We start from the raw sequence: 18,945 nt of genomic DNA on the forward strand, positions 1-18,945 counted from the left end.
GGCAACAGACAGCTGGGGGAGTGCTGTTCCTTCTGGACATCCACATGGTAACTTGCTGAAGGGAGAAGGCATCAATGAAGGAGGGGCACTTGAGTCCCTGAGGACACTGTCAGGCAATGACCGCCCCCCCAAGGGGCTTCCTGGATGTGAAAAGAACACACACACAAACAAAAACAGAAGAAAGAAAATGGAGCTCTGCTCTTACTGAAGCCACTATTATTCTGGACTTTCTACTGTGCAATCATGGCTCTTTCTAACATGTTACATAAAAGGTAACTTTCAACCAGGGATCACACCCATGAACTGATTCTTCACAATCATCAGAAAACGATTAAAAATAGTTTTCCATTTAAAAATCTGTCTCTTCCCAGGGTAAGCCAAGGGGAGAATGTTCTGTTAGAGTATCTGAGGAAGTCATGTTTTCAGAATTCGCCCAGAATGGCAGGCAATCTGCCACCAGAACACCCAGTGTAGCTGCCCAGATGAACAAACCAAATGGGATCCGGGCTCTGAAGGCTCGGCTGGGGGCAGACGTAAGGCTCGGCCAGGGGCACAGGTAAGGCACAGGAAGAGACACACCGAGGAAGGAGAATTGCAGGAAAGCATCTTCCCCTTGGAGTCGGCATTAAAACACATACATTTCTCTTGGCTTTCATGGGAAATTTATTGAATGTTACCATATGGATCTTTCATGAAACATCGCTTTAAAAGAGTAGACTTTTTTGAAACACATTTCCCAAATGCAGAAGGAGCAAAGGAAACACGAAGACGAACGTCGCTGGGAACATTTAAAACAGGACCACACTGAGATGCTCGTGTCTCGCCGCCAAACCCCGGAAGCCCAGGTCCTGGCAGTCTGCCGTGCGTCCTGAGCCTCAGCCCAGCATACTCTCCCTCAGCCCCCGCTGACTTGTTACTTGAGTTTTACAAGGGATTTCCTGTGGTGAATAACTTTTGACTCAAGAAGAATAAACTCTTAAGTTCCCCAAAACTAAGCTGCCTAGTTCACAGAAATAATGACCTTTTACCACCATCCTTTCCCGGAACTCCTTGGATCGCACAGGTCAACAATAGGGCTTAAGAGAAAAATGCTCCCTAATTGACAGAGTCTTTAAGCTAAGGTTTTCTTCTGGCCGCTAAGGTTTTAATTTCTTGTATTTTCCATTTTCACAATTCAAATGGAGAAAGAGCAGTATTTCACCAACGACATTCAGTCAAGACAACCTGACAAGCCACAGAATAAAACGCACCAAGTCTCCGGGTGTGTTCAGCCCCCCTGCACACAGTGCTCTGCAAGACTGAGGTTCCCCCAACACGTGTCGGCGTCTGTGCTGTTAGCGAGCGCAGGCCTGCGGCCCCACACCGCCACCAGAAACCGGCCGTCCTTCTGGAATGTGAGAGCCTTGTTCAGACAATGAAACTCACCTTCTGGCATATTCCCTGCTTCCTAAAGGGAGAAGAGAGTTTCAGAGACACAGAAGAGTTAATGTTTAAATGAAAATGAGAGAAATTTTTGAGAACTTTATGGGAATAACTAATCATTGATGACATCTAAGGGACAGTCAACTATGTCCCAGGCACTGTGCTGGGCACCCAGTCCTCCCCTCAGCTTCACAAAGCAGGTTCCCCGATCCCCGGTCTCACCGGGAGAAGCGGCCTGGAGGCTGCGCCAGGTCCCCACCGGTGTGCACGGTGAGGCCACACGAGCCCTGAGCCCCCCACCTTTAGCCGCTCTCCTGTGCTCTCTGGCTCCCTGGCAGGCCTGCAGGTGCACCTGGGGTGGCAGGGGCGGGGATGCTGATCGTTCTTACGCAACAATCTGCCAAACCTGAGAAACAGCACGGGTCAAGCAGCAGATCTCAGGAAATGGGACAGACCAGGTGCAACCACCAAGACTCACGATGGAAAATTACTACAGATGATGAGCATATTTAACACTACGAACGAAAACCAGTGACCTGCAGTTAAATGGGCAAATTCTACTTTTCACTCCATTATTTACAGAACGCCAAAGAAAAGTACATCCAGCTCTTCATTTTTGAAAGCAATTTTAGGAAGAGTGGGGAAAGGCTCCAGTGAGGTCAGCTAACTACTCCACTTGTCTCTTCTGTTTTCAAAACCAGCGCTGCCTCCTCCCTCAAGCTGCTCAAGGTCCTAAACACAGACGCCAGAGGACGAATGTCTGCATGTTGACGCACTGCACAGCCTTTGAGTTCATCCCCAGCACAGACACACACACACCAAGCAACCACAAAGGCCAGGAAATGGGAAACCTGGAGACCATGAGGCATGAACCAGTTCCCTACACCTGCTTTCTGGATCTCTGCCTAAACCAGGGATGTGTGAAAGAAAGAACACTCAACTAGCACTCAAGAGACCCAGATTCCATTTCTGATTTCATCATCATTAAATAACTGAGTGATGTCAAGTCATTTTCATGTTCCAGGCAGTTTTCTGTAAAGTTGGGGGTTAATCAGTGGTTCTCATTTTGTGAGCGTACAGATCACCTGGCGAGTCTGCTAACAATTTCAGACACAGGCTGAAGACTATGTTTCCATGTGTATTTCAACAAGCATCCCCGGGACTCTGGTGCTGCTGGGTTCCCCAGGCAGTGCCACAGCAGGCCAGTCACCTCAGGGATCTTCTGCTTAGCAGCTTCCCCACTGGCTTCATGGACACAATTCGAAGAGACACAGATGAGAAGGAGAGGTGTCAAGGACCCGGAACACCACATGCCCCTGTGGGGCACGTCCCTGGACACCGGCAGACGCATGTGCACGTTCTCCTGACGCCACGGCCCTCCTCCCCCTTTCAGGGAGCCAGTCCTTCTGGGCTTCCGCAGGCGTCACCCCTGAGCGAGTCTGGCTGCCAGGGTACAAACCCCCCAGTGGTGCTACCTTGAACTGCTAGGGAAAACAATCAGTTACTATTCTTTGTGATTCCAAAGACATGAGGCAAAGCAAACCCTGAAATGTGAATCAATCAATGAACCATAAATATGGGTAGTGGTCATTTCCGTGAAAAGACTCAATTCTTATAGAATAATGGAGGTTGTCTATAAGATCCAAACTCAAAGACAGGAATTTCAAAGAGAAAAAACAGGTAGGGAGGGAGGGCAGCATAGCATGGTGGTTAAAAAAAACCTCAGCCGTTACTCTGGGCTCGAGTCTCAACTTCACTCTTTATCAGCCACAACTGATCACCGAGCCGCTCCGTTCACTCACCTCTAACGGAGGAATAATGGTAATATTTTAGGGGAAAACAGATCAAACAATAAACATCCTGAGACGAGCGCCTGTGACACAGAAAGGGATCTTTCAATGGAAGTTACAGAAATCATCTAATTATTCATCAGTGAGGGCTTACAAGGTGATACCAGGAAAATGAAATAGGATCTAAGCAACCAGGAGAAAAGGAAGAAATAATTCCCAAGATTCCTGCTCGTACTTTTTCAGAATACTGCCACGTCCACTGCTTCAGATTAACTTGGGCTGCCCAGAAACTTCCAAACTTTCTAGATCTATTTTTCAGATCTCTAATCAGTAACTCTCAGACACTATAAATTTACCTGGTTCTATTTCAATACTTAACATGTATTTTGTCCTCATGCTTTCAGCTTAAATAATGTCACATGGCTTATTTTATTAATGATGGCAATTTGCTAACAGCATTTAATAAAGGAAGTTTTTTTCTTGTTAACTGTAATTCAATTGGAAAGCTTCTTCCTAAATAATGAGTGTGTATGTGAGTGGGGGGGGGGTGTATATACAGGTGTGTGTATAGACACGCATATGTATATACATTTCAGCTTTTGTTTTTCTTTTCTTAGACATAATTTTCTCTCCTTATTTTCAAGTGTTGGGAAAACTGCTGGAAATGATTAGTACTCGAACTGATTCTAAGTTCCAAGCTCAGAGCTACATGTTAGTTGAGAGTCACGTCAGGAGGCCTCGGCAGCACTGTTCCTGCCAGATTTTTCACGTTCTTGTTCTTCACGATGCTCTGAGCTGAGGCAGAATTTGAACGTAGGCCTATGTGACCATAAACTCTATTTCTTCCTTTTTTATTACACAGCATTTCAGAAGTTGAAAGGTGAAAATAATAAAATATAACATGTTTATGTATCATATGGAAAGGAGTTAATATCACTAAAAATTGCCTAAAGAAGTTACTCACAAAATTATTCACATTTACTACAAATATCCCTTCACTGATGTGAATGCTTTGAAAAACAAGGATTTGTATTGACAAGAGCCAAATTTCATGTAAAATACTTTTTTTTTAAAAAAGGAAATCAGAACATAGTATCTTTCTTCTATTCCTTAAATTTACATTCATGAGATTGATAAAAGCCTGCAAGCCGCAATTATTGGCCAATTTTCAGTCACTAGAAATATCTTATTTATTAAATAACTGATAAATACGATTTTTACAAAGCACATTGCATAGAAAAAGGTAAGAATGTCCGTCTTCCCAGGACCTTCTGTGCCCTCTATCGACAGGCTTATGAGCACGTCTTCGGGGAACAGGTCTGCACAGGGCGCGCTCCAAGGGTGGCTCACCTGTCCGGTGGCCGCGGCTTCAGGGCGGAGGATCACAGGGTGCTCATGAAGAGTTGAGTTGCTGCACGAGGTTTTCAAGACATTTCAAATAATAGGTGTTTAGAGGAGTTTCTTCTGAGTCTGAGAAAGCTGAGATAGAAAAATAAGGGTACGGGAGAGCAATTTTATTAAACTCAGTCCTGCACTAAAGAGTAGACACACATACACAAGCACACATGAATGGGACTTACATAACTCGAAGTTCTTTTTAAATTCTTGATGTACCAGTATCATAAGAATATTTACAAATCGAATATTTAAAACATTACAAATTAAAAAATTAAGAAGTTACAGAATTTAAGAAGTTTTAGAATTTGTTTTTCACTAATGTTTTAGCCAAAGAGTATAAACAAAAAGCAACACACCGCCACAATGGACACTACTGCCTACAATCCCACGGGAGCGTCTCACTCTTCAATGCACCCCGCTCCCAACACGTAAACTGTTATTCACTACCTCCGGAAACTCATGGTCACAGCTAGAAACAAACCCAAAATAAAACCCCCAAACCCCACAACCAAACCACTTACGACAAATCAGACTGAAAAAACAAATTAAAAACCAACAGGTACGGAACAGTACAGGAAAGACACAGTTCAGTGTGTTAGTATAAAATATGTTCGGAGAATAATGCTTATTGAAAACTGGTCTCACTTAAAATGAAAAATGCACTCTGAAAAGAAAACCCTGCCTCATATCTCAGCCACATCACAGGGCCAAGTGGACGCAGGGTCAATGGGATCTACTCTTGGAAGACTGTATATTTCAAATCCCCGATGTTAGATCAAAGTTTCTCGTTCAAGGTCAGTTCTAATTGGGCCCAGTTCTTATCACCTCAGATCACACTTTAGTACAGTGGTAGCCACTGGCAAAGGACACCTGGTATAAGAGAAAAATGACTCAGAGAAAGATCACTGACATGTTTTAAGAAACTACGATATCTCCAACCTGCATCTATTAGAACGTTTTATTATTTAAAAAATGTTACAGTGAAAACATGGACCAAATAGTGGCACGTTTTACAATGATTCGACAAAAAGGCTCCTCAAACGTCAGTGTGAAAACGTCAGTGCAGGACACTGCCATCTTGCTGTGAGCTGTCCAGATACTTCAGTCATCAGAGAATTCGGTGAACAGCTTCCAAGTTTAACTATAATCTATTTAATCAAAAAACTTACTTTTCTTTGCTATGGAATATGCTTCATCCACTCTTCTTTTTATTGATGGATTTTTCAAAGTTGTTTTTGCCTAGAGATAATACAGAACAATCCACTAATTAGATTTCTTCCCACACATTTAAGCATCAGGATAGCACAGTACTACTGTATCCTGCCCCTGTTGACCACGGCATTGAGCAGGACACTATACAACAGAACAGTGTCGCCACAGGATGAGACTCTAGGACCCCCACCATCACCTGCATCCTTCCCATTCAACTTGATTCTTCCTCTGCTGTCCTGCGTTCTTTCTTCCCTCCCCTTCACCCCTTCTCCCCTAATCTCTATTTGCTATTTTAAATTTTGCAATCTCAGTTTCAGTATTTCATTACTTCCTCCAATCTCAGATTTCAGACCAAAGATATCCAATATTGTCAGTCTGTCAGTTGGCCAACAAGTATTTACTGAGTAACTCCAAAATGCCAAATCCTGTGCTAAGCCCTGGGGATACAGGAGAAGACGCGACAGGACCTTTTTTTTTTTTTTTCATGATTTATAGGGGAGATTTATTTGAAGAAATAGGACAACATACAAAAACTACATAAAGTTTAATTTCCACTCACACAGTGACAAACTTGATACAATGCATAATAGAAAAAAACTGTTAAAATTCAGAATGCACAAAGTACTGCACTTTGATCACTAAGTCAAATTTGTTAATAAGCTAACGTCACAGAACAGCTTTGTGTCAGCCAAGGCCACAAACACCATGTACGACATACCTGAACTGACAGATCGACATGTTAACAACACAATACTAGCAGTGCAAGCTGGGGGCTCCTGGTGCCAGAAACAAGGGCAGTGGGAGAGCAAAACTAGTCCTCAGCAGTCCCCTCCCTGACTGTCACTGAGGCGCCCTCCGGCCAGCACACAGCGTTGATCTCCAAGCCAGGGGCGGTGGCAGAGCACAGTACAGACCGGGCACAGCCAGCTGGGTGAGCACTACTCGGGGGTGGCCGTCTCTCCTAGAACTGTCACTTGGCCGCTGTCTAATCACCGGGTACACACAGGCATTCTCCCCAGAGTGAGATGTGTGCAATGAGGGAGAAGACCAGGGGCCAGAGAAAGAGCAGGTGCACGTCTCCCTGCCGGCCAGCGGCCCCGGCCAGCTGACCTCGAACTGAGCTGACTTCAAATCTCAGCGGTGGCACGGACGAGAAAAAGGGGGCCCCACAACTGGATAAAACTTCACTGTTTGGTTTCAAATTGCATGTTTCCTTGACATATCTTTTAGAAGCAACAACCTATGCTAACATTGCACTAATGTGGCAAATCAAGTTATATTAAGCAGGGAAAATTCACTCAAAAGAGAGACACTCTTCTGAACTGAGACATGTCCTACTGAAATGGTTAAATGAAAGATTTCAACTGATGGTTTACTAGTTGTATGAAGGCACAAAGGCAACACGGGTCTTTGACTTGGGTCCTTCCTTGCCAATACTCCTCTGACGTCCCGAGAAGCTTGGTGTTTGCCCCCAGAGATGACAACAATTTTAGAAACTGACCTTTTGGTAATTGTGAATCAGAGCCCAAAGCGCAGCTGCTCCAATCCTCTGAGCATTTTGATTTTCACTTTCCAGACAGGCAGCTAGCACACTAATGATTTTTTCTAATAATAAACACATTAAAAAAATAAAGTTCAGTCCCAGACATTGCACTGTATTCGTATCTTGGACAAGTTAGATACCCATCAGAACACATACATAAGGTTGGCAAAAACAATCTTTAATACCATGTGGTGCGTGGGAGGACAACCTTGAAACAAACTGTTTTCACAACAGGCATAGAACCCTCAGGGAAGCCACGGCTGCTTAATTTTTTGGGCCCTAATTCAACAAAGGCACATTCATTTCAAGACAACAATAGTGCAGAAATGAGCAATTACACAATGAGTTATATTAATGAGCCGTTCAATTATAGCGCACATTTTCACGTGCAGGAAAATCGGATTTGCTCTTATGATAAATTATGAAGACTATTATACAAACATATCGGTAGCATGGGTTATTGTATAAAACAATAATCAAGAAATACTGTATTAGTTAAGCCTTTTAAGAAAGGACTAAACATTTTAAAGGAATGTGTATGTGTGTTTGAAGAAAAAGGCAGAACAAGACACAAGATATGCCCCCATTTTTGCAAAGCCAGCCGGAGTATGAAATCAAGACTTGCAGATCACCTGCAGCAGTCGGCTCGTTTTAAAGAAGCAGAGAAGGCTAGCCCCAGGGAGGCTGTCCGGGAGGCTTGGGGTTTCAGAACAGTACGTGAACCTATTTTATTACTTAGCTGTATGTATCACTAAATTCTATCAAATTTCCCTCTAAAATGTGTGATATTAAGGGTGCAACACTTGTTACTGGGAACCCTCTCTGTAAGCAGTGACCAGCCCTCACGCCCGGTGAACGCACCGAATTAAACCGTAACCCAGTTGAGGGCAGAGCCTGTGTTCCTGTTCACGGGTGAATGTTTCAACCACAGTGCCAAGTTTATTGTAGGGGCTCAATAAACATTAGTTGGATGAAAGATTCCATAATTAAAACAAAAATGCTGTTTAAATGATCCTATTTACACTTCCTAAAATCCTTCCCTGCATTCCCAGCAATTTAATCATTGTTACCAGAAAAACAGAATCACGACTGCACACAAAAGAATGTATATAGGGTCCTCTCCATTCACCTGGAAAGCTCTGCTTCATAGAAAAACATCTCTAAGAAAAGATTAAGTAAAAAAAAGTGAAAGAAAAAGAGAAGTAATGTATCTGGAGCATCTACCATGCACCTAAACAGTGCTGGGCCCTTTAAGTTCATAAACTGATTTCTACCAAAATCAAGAAAAGGAGGGACTATTTTAAAGATGAAGAAACTGGACCAGAGGAGCTGCCCCGGGTGATGCTGGAGTGAGCACATGGCCTTGGAAGCCAGCACCAAGCACATAGGGGTTTAGAGCCCACATCTTTTTTTTTTTTCATGGTAACACAATGTCTCCTTATAAAACTCTCTCCCTATAAAATTCACACACTCCTCACAGAAGCAGCACATGGCTGCAGAAACAGATCTTTCTATTCCTCTCTTTCTATTTCAGAATCTTCTGAATCCTCACCAGTCCTCGCCTCCATCTGTCCTGTGTCTCAGAGCATGAAGTGCCCTGCGGTGTTGGGTGTGAACTCTCCTGCCTGCTCAGGGCCTCTCAGCCACCAGCATCGCTGGGTGCTCACTAGGGACGGGCGCGGTCCTAGCTGCTGCGGATAAACATGAACAGGAGAGACAAACCTCCTGCCCTGTAAGAGCCTGTGTGCTAGTGTGGGCAGACCAGCAGCACACAGGTACACACCGAGCACACACAGTGCATCCGAGAAGGGAGACAGAGTGGGCGGAGGCAGGATGAAGGGCGTGGGGGTCACAACTTGGATGGGTTGGTCTGGAAAGGCTCCACTGACAAGGAGTTTACTTCGAGATGCAGGGAATCTGGGGCCAGCAGGGAGAGACAGGGAGTGAGGGGGCCCCCTCTGCGCTACCTCCTGGGTCCAGCGTGTCCCTCAGTGAGGTGACCTGTTAATGCTTAGAGACCCTCGGCAGTTCCCCAGGGGGTGGGTCACGCCCGATTCCTTCCTACAGCCTCTGCCTCCCACAGGACCTTGAATGTGGTGAGTGCTCAAGAAACACCTGGAAAATTACCTGTAAAACTACTTCGTGTTTTCATCTAAATGGACCCACATATATAAATGGATGCACATGTCCGTGTGGTGTACAGTGTGAATACTGACCATTAGCCAGGATCTTGGGCTTGTTCGCAGGACTGAAGCAAATATTATGAAAAATCAGAAGAGGCGCGTAAGGGCTGCTCTTATGCTTGTATCTGCTCATCTCCGTCAGTAAGTCCAAACAGCCGTCCAGCCTCAGGATCATTTGCTGCCCATCTTCTCCAAATGATATATTCAGGAGTAACTTCAACCAGAGAACGGTCAGATTGCTGAGATGTTTATTTCCTCCTTTTGGCAATGTGAGAGATAGAAAGTTCTGTAAGAAGTTATTCTGTGGATAAACAGAGAGAATATTATTTTCTTCTTGAGTCTTCCATTATTTTCCTAGTCCCTTTGAGACCAATTAACTCACTCCGCTCCTCTTTTTCCCAACCTTAATTCCTCCTTCCTCCCAACACCTTCTAAATACTCCATCCACACTGTTTCCAGGTATATGTGAAAAAGTTAAGGAGCACAAAATAGTGCTTAAGTTTTAATTCTTACTAATTCTTTCCTGATGATGGACAAAGTAACTATAGTCAACTCTTAATTATTTAGGATTGATAACTCCGTTTGGGAATTATTTCAGGCTTCTTGAGTTTCCTCTTTCTGTTTCCCTTCTGGCAATTTTGCTACTCATTAAAAGCTATCCTGTTGGGGGAGAAAGAAACAAAACCCAGATCAGTCTTGGACACCGGTTAACAATTTCGGTAGTGCCGAGGATATTTGAATCTTTATAGCTGTAAGTGTTTAAAAAAAAATCAATGGGTACATCTGATACTCGCTTTACCTCAGCTATTTATCACTACGGATGATCTGTCCCTGCTAAGTGTCATTCCAGTAAACTTACAGATGAGAAAGTGCCATTACTTGAACTGTAAGAGTCATTACAGCCTCCAAATAAAACCCTGCTCAAAAAACCACACCAAACCCCTCACTACATGAAAGACAATAACCTATCATCTAGAATAAGCTACATGCAAACAAGGAAAGAAAGCATAAAGTATTGTATCAAGAAGCCGCCCAGGACAGTATGGGGACCACAGTTAGACGGGCATTTGGACCAGCGTGCAGAAATGTGATCACCTGGCTTTCACAACTGTCCAGAACATCTATCTCATCTTTCTCCTTGTCTAACAATCTACTCTGGCTTATTTCTTGGGTTCCCTTACACCTAAATCAAGACTTTGGCTTGAATCTACAAAACACATTTAACACTTTTACTTTTAAGGACTCTGAGTGTAAGAATGAAATGAGCTACAGAATATTAGCAGCACCACCCAAGTGACAAGTAAACTGTAAACTGCATCCCACTGCCGTCGCCACCACTCTCTCCTGCCTCCCATCTCAGCCCAAATTAATGCTTTCTAGAGTCATCACGTTCCTTCCCCATTCAGCTACATTCTGCCACGGTCTTGGAGATCTGGGGCTGACAACAGTAATACATGGCAGTGCTTTAAACTGTAAATATGCTATGGGCTTTCATTCTTTTTGCTGGGCCTAAAGATGCTTTTAGACAATTTCCTACACCAGGGAGGATGCAAAGAAACATGCTATGGTAGAGAGAAAACAAATATTTTAGAATCTTAGTTGTATAACAGCATTAGCTACATTTTCGAATAACTTGAGATGAGTTATGGGAGGTGTAACGCAGTGTTAAAGAGAGTAAGCGTCCAGCGCAGTCACACATCAGATCCAAGGTTAGCGCCCATATTCCATTTGGGAGTTCCTATTTTGCTTCTTACCAAGGTGCTCTCTGTAAGGAAGCGGCAGAAAGCAGTCTGTGCTCCCACATGTGTGGAAAGACGGTAACCACAAACATCCAGTTCAGAATGACTTTATACACACCCCCCCGACATATGGAGCAAATACCCAGCCATGTGCTGCTGAATAAACAGCTGAGGTGAGATCAGTGGGTCCCTGTTTGCACCTTCTGCCATTCTGCACTGTGTGAATACCCTCACCAAGGCTGATTTCAGGATGCCCCCATCATGTCAGCTGGCTGGCAAAATTCCTGAAAATTAGCGACAACACTCAGGAGCCAACAAGAGTTCCCTCCAACATACCAATGAAAAGGACCTTTCTTTAATAAGACTGCTGCTTATTTAGAAACTGGACTCAAAGGGTGGGGACTTTTGGGGAGAGTGGGGTTGGAGAGATGACACAGTAGAGAGAAAGGAGACTCAATTCTTATGAATGGTTTCAACTTTTGTAATTTATCTTGGCCTTCATGTAAATGGAACAGCAGCACTGAAATCACTATGTGCTAGTAAGTAACAGATAATCTGATCATACTCGTATTTTAAGGGCTCTTACAAATGAGGGATTCTGTTTATACATAGTCTAACCGAACACGCGTACTAGATTTTGTTCAAATTATTCAATCCTTTTTAAAGTGCGCTCAGTTAAGACCAACGATAAAAAGTCCAGTTCTGGCATGGGGGTCCCAGAAGACTGAAAAAATCACCTATGTCATCAAGAAGTCAGGGCTGACTGGGGGAAAGGGGGCCGTGCTTGCATAACCCACTTGACAGTGTAAATTGAACTGCAATCGTTACTGCTCAATTCGTCTGCTTGAAGACCAATATATTAGTTTTATGATCACAAATAAATGTAAGACAGCTGTCTTTCTGTCATTTTTGAAAGAGAGAAAACACAATCCAAAAGCTAAGAAGATAAACTAAAAGGAAACAGTATGATCATATTCTAGTTTCTGTCACTTTTCATGTATCATCTATTAAGTGGTTTTAAACAAGGTGAACCTCCCAATCCTTTAAAATAAAAAGGCCTTGAGATCATAATAAATTAATCCTAGAAACTGAGTTCTGGACTCTTCACCCATGTCCTCAGTTGGAAGGGTCATTCTACTGAGTCTGTTTTTTATGACAGGAAGGAGAGTTCAGGTACTCACTTTTTGAATCACCCCTTTACAGTCATGAGACAAGGCCAGGTTTGAAAGAAACATGAAAACCATCTGCTGGACTGCAGCGTTCTCCAGAGGCACCTGGGAAGCCAGCTTCAGGATACACAGCATCAGGGAGCTGCCGGCGGCTCCTCGATGTGCAGCTTGAGCAGGATGTTGTCCGTAACTGGACCAACAGAGAGAGCTGCAGCCTTCAAAAACAATAATCCATCACAACATTTTCTCAGCTTCATGGTTTAAACAACCCGAGTGATAAAGCATGTCTGTCTATCAGACGCCCTGGCCATTAACCTGTGAACTGCAGCACTACTGAAGGCAAGTGATGGTATCTGCATTCGATCTCATGGACTGAGGGCCTAATGATCTCAGGAGAGCAGTTAGACACACCATGGGCTAATGGCTCCATTTTATAGCAGAAGAACAAATGAGGAAAGCAATAATTCTGGGGTGGAGGGACAGGACAAATGCTACCAGCCGTGTATGCTAGATGATGTCTCTGGGCTCCGAGACATCAGTAACTTGGTCAAGGTCACACAGCTCATAAGCAGCGAGTGCCAGCAGTGGTGTCAACTGGTTTTCAAAAGATTTATACTGAAGTATGTGTTTCTTTCGCTCAGTATTTTGCAGAACATTCCTCTCCTCCTCACCTCCCACCCCTGCACCAGGGAGTGAAGGAGAGGTGAGGGAGGACAAGGAGCAGAGGCCACATTCGAGAGCCAAGTGCGTGGCCGCTGTACGAGGCGGATAGCCGGGCAGCTGAGCAGCGGACAGGATGGGAAGGTGAGCACGGAAAGGACGCCGGCCCTGCCCTGCAGCCCTCCCCACACACCACATGGCAGGCTCAGGACTAGGAGCCTGAGGGTCTGCTCACAGCAGGTGCGGCCACGAAACCGACAGCTGGGCGCGGAGGCCGCTGTGAGACCTTGGAGGAACAGGCTATCCGTTCCCAGTCCTCCCACTGCGTGTCTCTTCACATTCGGAGACCCCAGCTGCAGAGCTGCTGAACGTTGCTAGAAGAAAGCACGCAGACCTGCTGACTAACCTTAATTGTACACCTGAAGTTTCCACACAAAGTTACTACTGCCTCACCTCCCCAGTGGGCTTGCCCTCCCTCCGCTCAAACAGCTGTTCCACGCCCTCTCCTCTCGGCCCAAGTCACTCCGCCCTTGTCTCTGCTCACTGTCAGTTGTTGGGCTCTGACGATGCAGGGCCCGTGGGAAGCTCTCAGTAAAATGTGTGTCAAGTGAATGAATGAAAGAGGCACGAAAATGATGTCACCAAACCACCTGTAACCAGAACTACCTTTCATCACACGCCAGCCTCCTGTTGTAGAACCCACAGAAGTTTCAGCCTTTACCTAGTTTTCAAGTCTTCCGTCATTATTTTCAGTCTCAATTTTCGTATTAAATTCAACGTTTCACTACCACACAATCAGGCCAGTTCCTCTCTCTCTGTCCCCTGAGCTGTCTGACTCCTCTCATCTCAACAAACTATATCCTAAAAGGTCTGTCTGTTCTTATAATACCTACAGGAAAGCATGTGTCTAACCAACATACCCCCACATAAGTATCATGCTTCAAAATATATATTTTGTTTTTCCACTTTAACAACATTTCATAAAATTACTATTTCAGGACATCACAGAAAGGCAGCTTTGGGTTCCATTTACCGCTTGGAAAATTTGCAGTGTAGACACAAAGCAGCTGCAGGGCGACCTGCATCAGTGAATCGTCCATCAGGAGCCAAGGCCAGAGGGAGTGCAGGACCGGGACCAGGTGGGCCTCCAGAGCCGCTTCCTGCAGACAGGAGAGGAGGGCCGCGTTAGTTTGAATATCGAGAGATAGAATTAAAATCAAATCCCCCAAAACTGTCACCAACACAAGGAGACAAAAATCGAATTTATCTTTGTTCTGGTTAGTGTGAGCTGGAATCAGAATCCTGCGGGCGGAGTCAGCACCATGCAGCCAGGACAGCCCTGACCACGAGCCCGGCCAGTCTCAGGGAGTCCCCCCTCCCCTGCGGCGGCCGGGACACGCAGCTAAGGTAGAAATGCAGAAACACAGCTGCCGAACATGTAAATTAAACAAGACAGTGATATCTTATAACACTAAATAAACCCTTGTAAATGCCAGACATGGTTAAGAAATGAGATTTTTCTGGTTAAGTAAACATTCTGATCAACTCTGAGTTCTCCCCCCACCCCACCCTTTCTGTGTGTGTGTGTGTAGTGTGTGTAGTGTGTGTGTGGTGTGTGTAGTGTGTGTGTGGTGTGTGTAGTGTGTGTAGTGTGTGTGTTGTGTGTGTGTAGTGTGTAATGTGTAGTGTGTGTGTAGTGTGTGTTGTGTGTGTGTAGTGTGTGTAGTGTGTAGTGTGTGCGTGTGTGTGTGTCTGGTACATGTGGATAGACAGCAAGATCAGAAGTAGATTACTGTTTTTAAATAATTTGGATATAATAAAATTCAGTCAAAATATTATGCTAAATCAGTAATTCTTAAGTAATTCATAGTTTCATTACAGAGACCAGTTACCACTGGGACGCTATTATGGACAAGATGTAACTATTGGCTGTAAATGTAGCAATTTTCTTAATGAACAGAATTACTAGGCAAATTGTAGACCCATGTGCACACATGTGGACATTCATATAAACACACACCCTACACAGTTTCATGCAGTGTCAATGGGAGAAGAGGGTGGGAAGCTGTTCCCAGTGTTCCACACTTTCCATAAACATTGAGGTCCCTCCCACGGTTACTCCCCTGCTCCCCACTCTCCACGAGCTGGGAACCTGGCCCTGTGCCTGCCGCACAGAGAAGACAGAACGATGAGGTGCGAGTCCTTCTCTACTCCCCATCCTGTCCACACAGCTTCTGTGTTTCTATCCATCCATCTACCCAGCGAGGAACAGGTGTTCCTCTCTTGTCAGAGACTGACCCGTCCATCTGTTCTGGAACACAGCCCCGCCTGCCTCCGCTGGGATCTTCATCCATCAATTAGTTCTTTCCTTCCTGACTCTGTGGTAACTAGTCCCCGATCTGCTCATTTCTGTTTATATTTAAGCACTTTACGTTACAAGAAGTAAACATGCAGGCTAGCGTCCTTTAATGCTACATGTCCTCAATTATTACTGCTGCTTTTCATGACCAAGCTTCTAGAAAGAGCACGTGTCATCTCCCAGCTCTTGTTTAATCTTCAGCTTCCTTCAGTCTCACTCCTGCCTTGATGATGCTGGAGGAACCGCTCCTGCCTTTGTAGCTGCCAGACCCCCTGGCACTGCGGCACGTGTCAAAGGCTCGCTGTCTTCATTTCCACGAGCCCCTCCCTCCCTGGTCGTCTCCCAACGTGCCCCGGTGTGTCCTTCTCGGTTGTTTGTCTTCTCTTGAAAGGTTATGTTCTCCGAGTATGACCTAGGCTTTCAACAATGTCATGGCTACAAACACCATCTTCACACTGATAACTCCCAAGATCCCCAGACCCACATCATCTGCTGATTACAGCCGTTTCCCATCCTGACATCCCAGAGACCCCTGACACTGAGACAGGCAGACCCGCCACTAGGACTTGTCACGGCCGCGCTCTGCTCTGCTGTGCACGCCTGCATCAGACTGGAGCCTGGAAGCCACCCTACATCCTCTCTTCTTTCCCCTCCGTACCGCGAAGCTGCTCCCCACCCTCCTTCCTGTTTCCACCTGCCCCGGTTAAGGACTCGTCACCTCTTGCCTGACCGGCACAGTCCCCCCACCTCTAACCTTGCCCACCGTGCAATCCATTAACTCATAGCCCCTGGGATCTTCCTAGAGTGAGAGCTCCTCAGCGTCACACACAGACACCAGGGTGGGGGTGGGGGGTGGGGGTGACTTGGTCAATCACCAGGAGTGACCAACAATTAGCAATGAGAGTGTGTTGTACACCTCAGGTAAGGTGGAACAGGAAAAGAAATTAAGAATCCTGTAGGATGATATTTATACTCTGGAGTACCTATTCTTTGAATTTATTCCTTACTAAGCAACCTAGAAATGCAGAAATGCTTTGGCTTATTGAGAGAGCACACTTTCATAGCTGGCTAATGTGTTACAAATGGGGACATCATGTTTCCATCCAGTACAGGCGAGCATCTCGTAAATCCACAGGCAGACCCTACCTGGAAGTCGGCCCGAGCACTCCCTGAGCGAGGTGCTGTGGACAAGCACTGACTGCTCCAGCCACAAGAATGCTGTTTAGCACTTGGGATCACAAATTTAGTCAAGGACCCTCTATTTGAAGTAAAAAGTTCATACATTGGGAATTTTTAGTGAAATATATCAATACTTAATTCCAATCAAATTGTTTTGAAATGTAAAGTTGTTTGTCATGTGTCTTGAACAAACTACTTTATACAGTTTAAGGAATATGCATTCAAGATGTTCATTTTCCAGATACAGTACACTTTTTCCAGTTTCATCACAAAAGCAAAAAAAGGTAAGAAATTTCTTTTAAAAAGAAAGCTTCCATAATTTATGTATCTTCCTCATTTTTCATAGTATTCTGTGCAAAACTAGTGCTTCAAAAGTGCCATACCCCTCTGACAAAGCGAATCAAAGAGTTCAAGGCGCTGTGTCCTGTGTAACAGCACCAAGCACTGTGTTAAATGACAGCGTCTATGCCCACAGACAGAGCAGAACATCTCCCTGGTTCCCTGACAGAGTGGCCGAGGCCAGGGACAGACGGCGCCAGCAGAGCTGGGAGCGAACAGCCTCCCTGACATCCACAGGCCCACATGCAACACTCCTCTGAAGCAGGAGACACACCCATCTTCTTCCTTATGGATACAGACACTTCCACTTACTCCCTTGGACAGTCATCTGACAACTGCCTTTGAAACAAATCCTGCCTTAGCAGACATACACAGCCATTCATTCCGTCTTGGTGAAAAAACTGAAATGGCTAACATTGGAAAGAGAGGCCCCAGTGTGCTTGCGCTGCCTGCAGGCCAAGTTGCAGGGGTACAGTTAAAATGCTGCCGTGAACAAGAAATGTCATCAGGGTTGAAGAACAACAAGACTAGGTGCATCCACTTCTGAGAATCCACACTGCACTTACGGACCAATCAACTGTGCATCTAAAAACATTCAGAGTTTTCCATTTCCCCTCCTAACTTTCTCACATAAAAATCAAACTGTTTAATGCCAGCACTGGTATCAACATTTTTGAGAAGAAGCTCTACTTACTTTACATTCTTCATTTTGATAAAGGCAGTTTCTCAGGAGCTGCATGGCAATGCTTAACTCTTTAATAAAACCATCATCCTGTTTAAACAAAAAGCAGTTGAAAAAGGTGCACACCACGGCATGTTCCACTTTAGATATACAGGCCCTCCTCCTCCCTGGGGTCACGTTACGCTGCACCATGCTCCCGCTGAGCCTGACCCCCGTAACTCTGTGGACCGACAAGCTCATGATCTCGGAAGGATGGCCGTGTCCCCAGAAGCACCTCCACCACAAGAAAGCCCTCTCTGTTCTATCAAGCACGGAGGAACGGAGATACATAATAAGCTCCACGTTCCATCTCAGTACAGTGAAGAAGGTAACTGACTGGTTTTCAGTTGTATCAGGAGTTGGCTGACTTTCTCAATGATGAAGTAAACGGCTTCTGCCTAGAGAGGGCAAGGGAAAGAGGCAGGAAAAGAAACGGACAGACAAGCCCCTGGATCAATGAAATTAGCAAATAAGGTTTTTTTCTCGGTTTCTTATTAAATGCAGTAGAAGTGAGTTATTACATAGATCGCTGCAATAATGGTCTTAGATTTGTGTATATATATTTATATTTATAAATACATACATGTACTCATTTTCTTGATGAGCCTCTGTGCCAGATCTTTTTAATCACAGTTATTATTAGCTACTGCTATTATATCAAAACTGTGTTATTTCCAATAGCCAAGATATGGAAACAACCTAAGTAACCACTGACTGATGAGTGGATTAAAAAAATGTGTATATATACAGTGGAGTATTGCTCAGTCACAAAAAAGATGAAATCTTGACATTTGCAACAACATGGATGGACTTTAAGGGTACTATACTAAGTTAAATAACCCAGACAGAGAAAGACGAATGCTACGTGATTTCACTCATGTGGACTATAAAAAGCAAAGAAAAGACAAAGACACAAAATAAATGAACAAATCGAACCAAACAAAAACACACAGATACAGAAAACAGAGGGGAAGGGGTGAAGGGTGGGGCAGATGGAAACCAAATTTTTGGTGGTGAGCGTGATGTAGAAGTAGAAATATAATGCTGTACACACGAAACTTATAAAATGTTACAAACCAACGTTATCTCAATATAAAATACATTTAAAAAAAAAAAACAACCCTGTGATTTCAAGTTCACAATGAATATGCAGTTTGAACATGAGTCCAGCAGACTCAATACTAGAAAGAGACGTTCAGAAGCCACGGAAGGAAGAAAACAGCGATTAGGA

General features: G+C 44.5%; 1 protein-coding gene across 7 annotated transcripts in view; it reads right to left on the reverse strand.

The window, feature by feature from the left end:
• Window positions 1–521: 521 nt before the first annotated feature.
• RTTN (rotatin) overlaps window positions 522–18,945 on the reverse strand; it is a 116,288-nt gene continuing 97,864 nt past the window's right edge. For 5 of the 7 annotated variants that reach the window (XM_031441756.2, XM_031441758.2, XM_010998967.3 and 2 more), the window contains 7 exons: window positions 17,688–17,765; window positions 14,150–14,276; window positions 12,469–12,671; window positions 9,582–9,849; window positions 7,324–7,427; window positions 5,780–5,849; window positions 522–4,691 (listed from right to left, as the gene is read on the reverse strand). In XM_031441756.2, coding sequence (XP_031297616.2) covers window positions 4,606–4,691; window positions 5,780–5,849; window positions 7,324–7,427; window positions 9,582–9,849; window positions 12,469–12,671; window positions 14,150–14,276; window positions 17,688–17,765 — 936 coding nt within the window. In that variant the 3' untranslated portion in view covers window positions 522–4,605. Of the gene's footprint in view, window positions 4,692–5,779; window positions 5,850–7,323; window positions 7,428–9,581; window positions 9,850–12,468; window positions 12,672–14,149; window positions 14,277–17,687; window positions 17,766–18,945 lie in introns of those variants that run through there. The other 2 variants (XM_031441760.2, XM_064480428.1) reach the window with 2 other exon arrangements.

Source organism: Camelus dromedarius, chromosome 28, assembly GCF_036321535.1.
Source record: "Camelus dromedarius isolate mCamDro1 chromosome 28, mCamDro1.pat, whole genome shotgun sequence".
NCBI classification, from domain to species: domain Eukaryota; kingdom Metazoa; phylum Chordata; class Mammalia; order Artiodactyla; family Camelidae; genus Camelus; species Camelus dromedarius.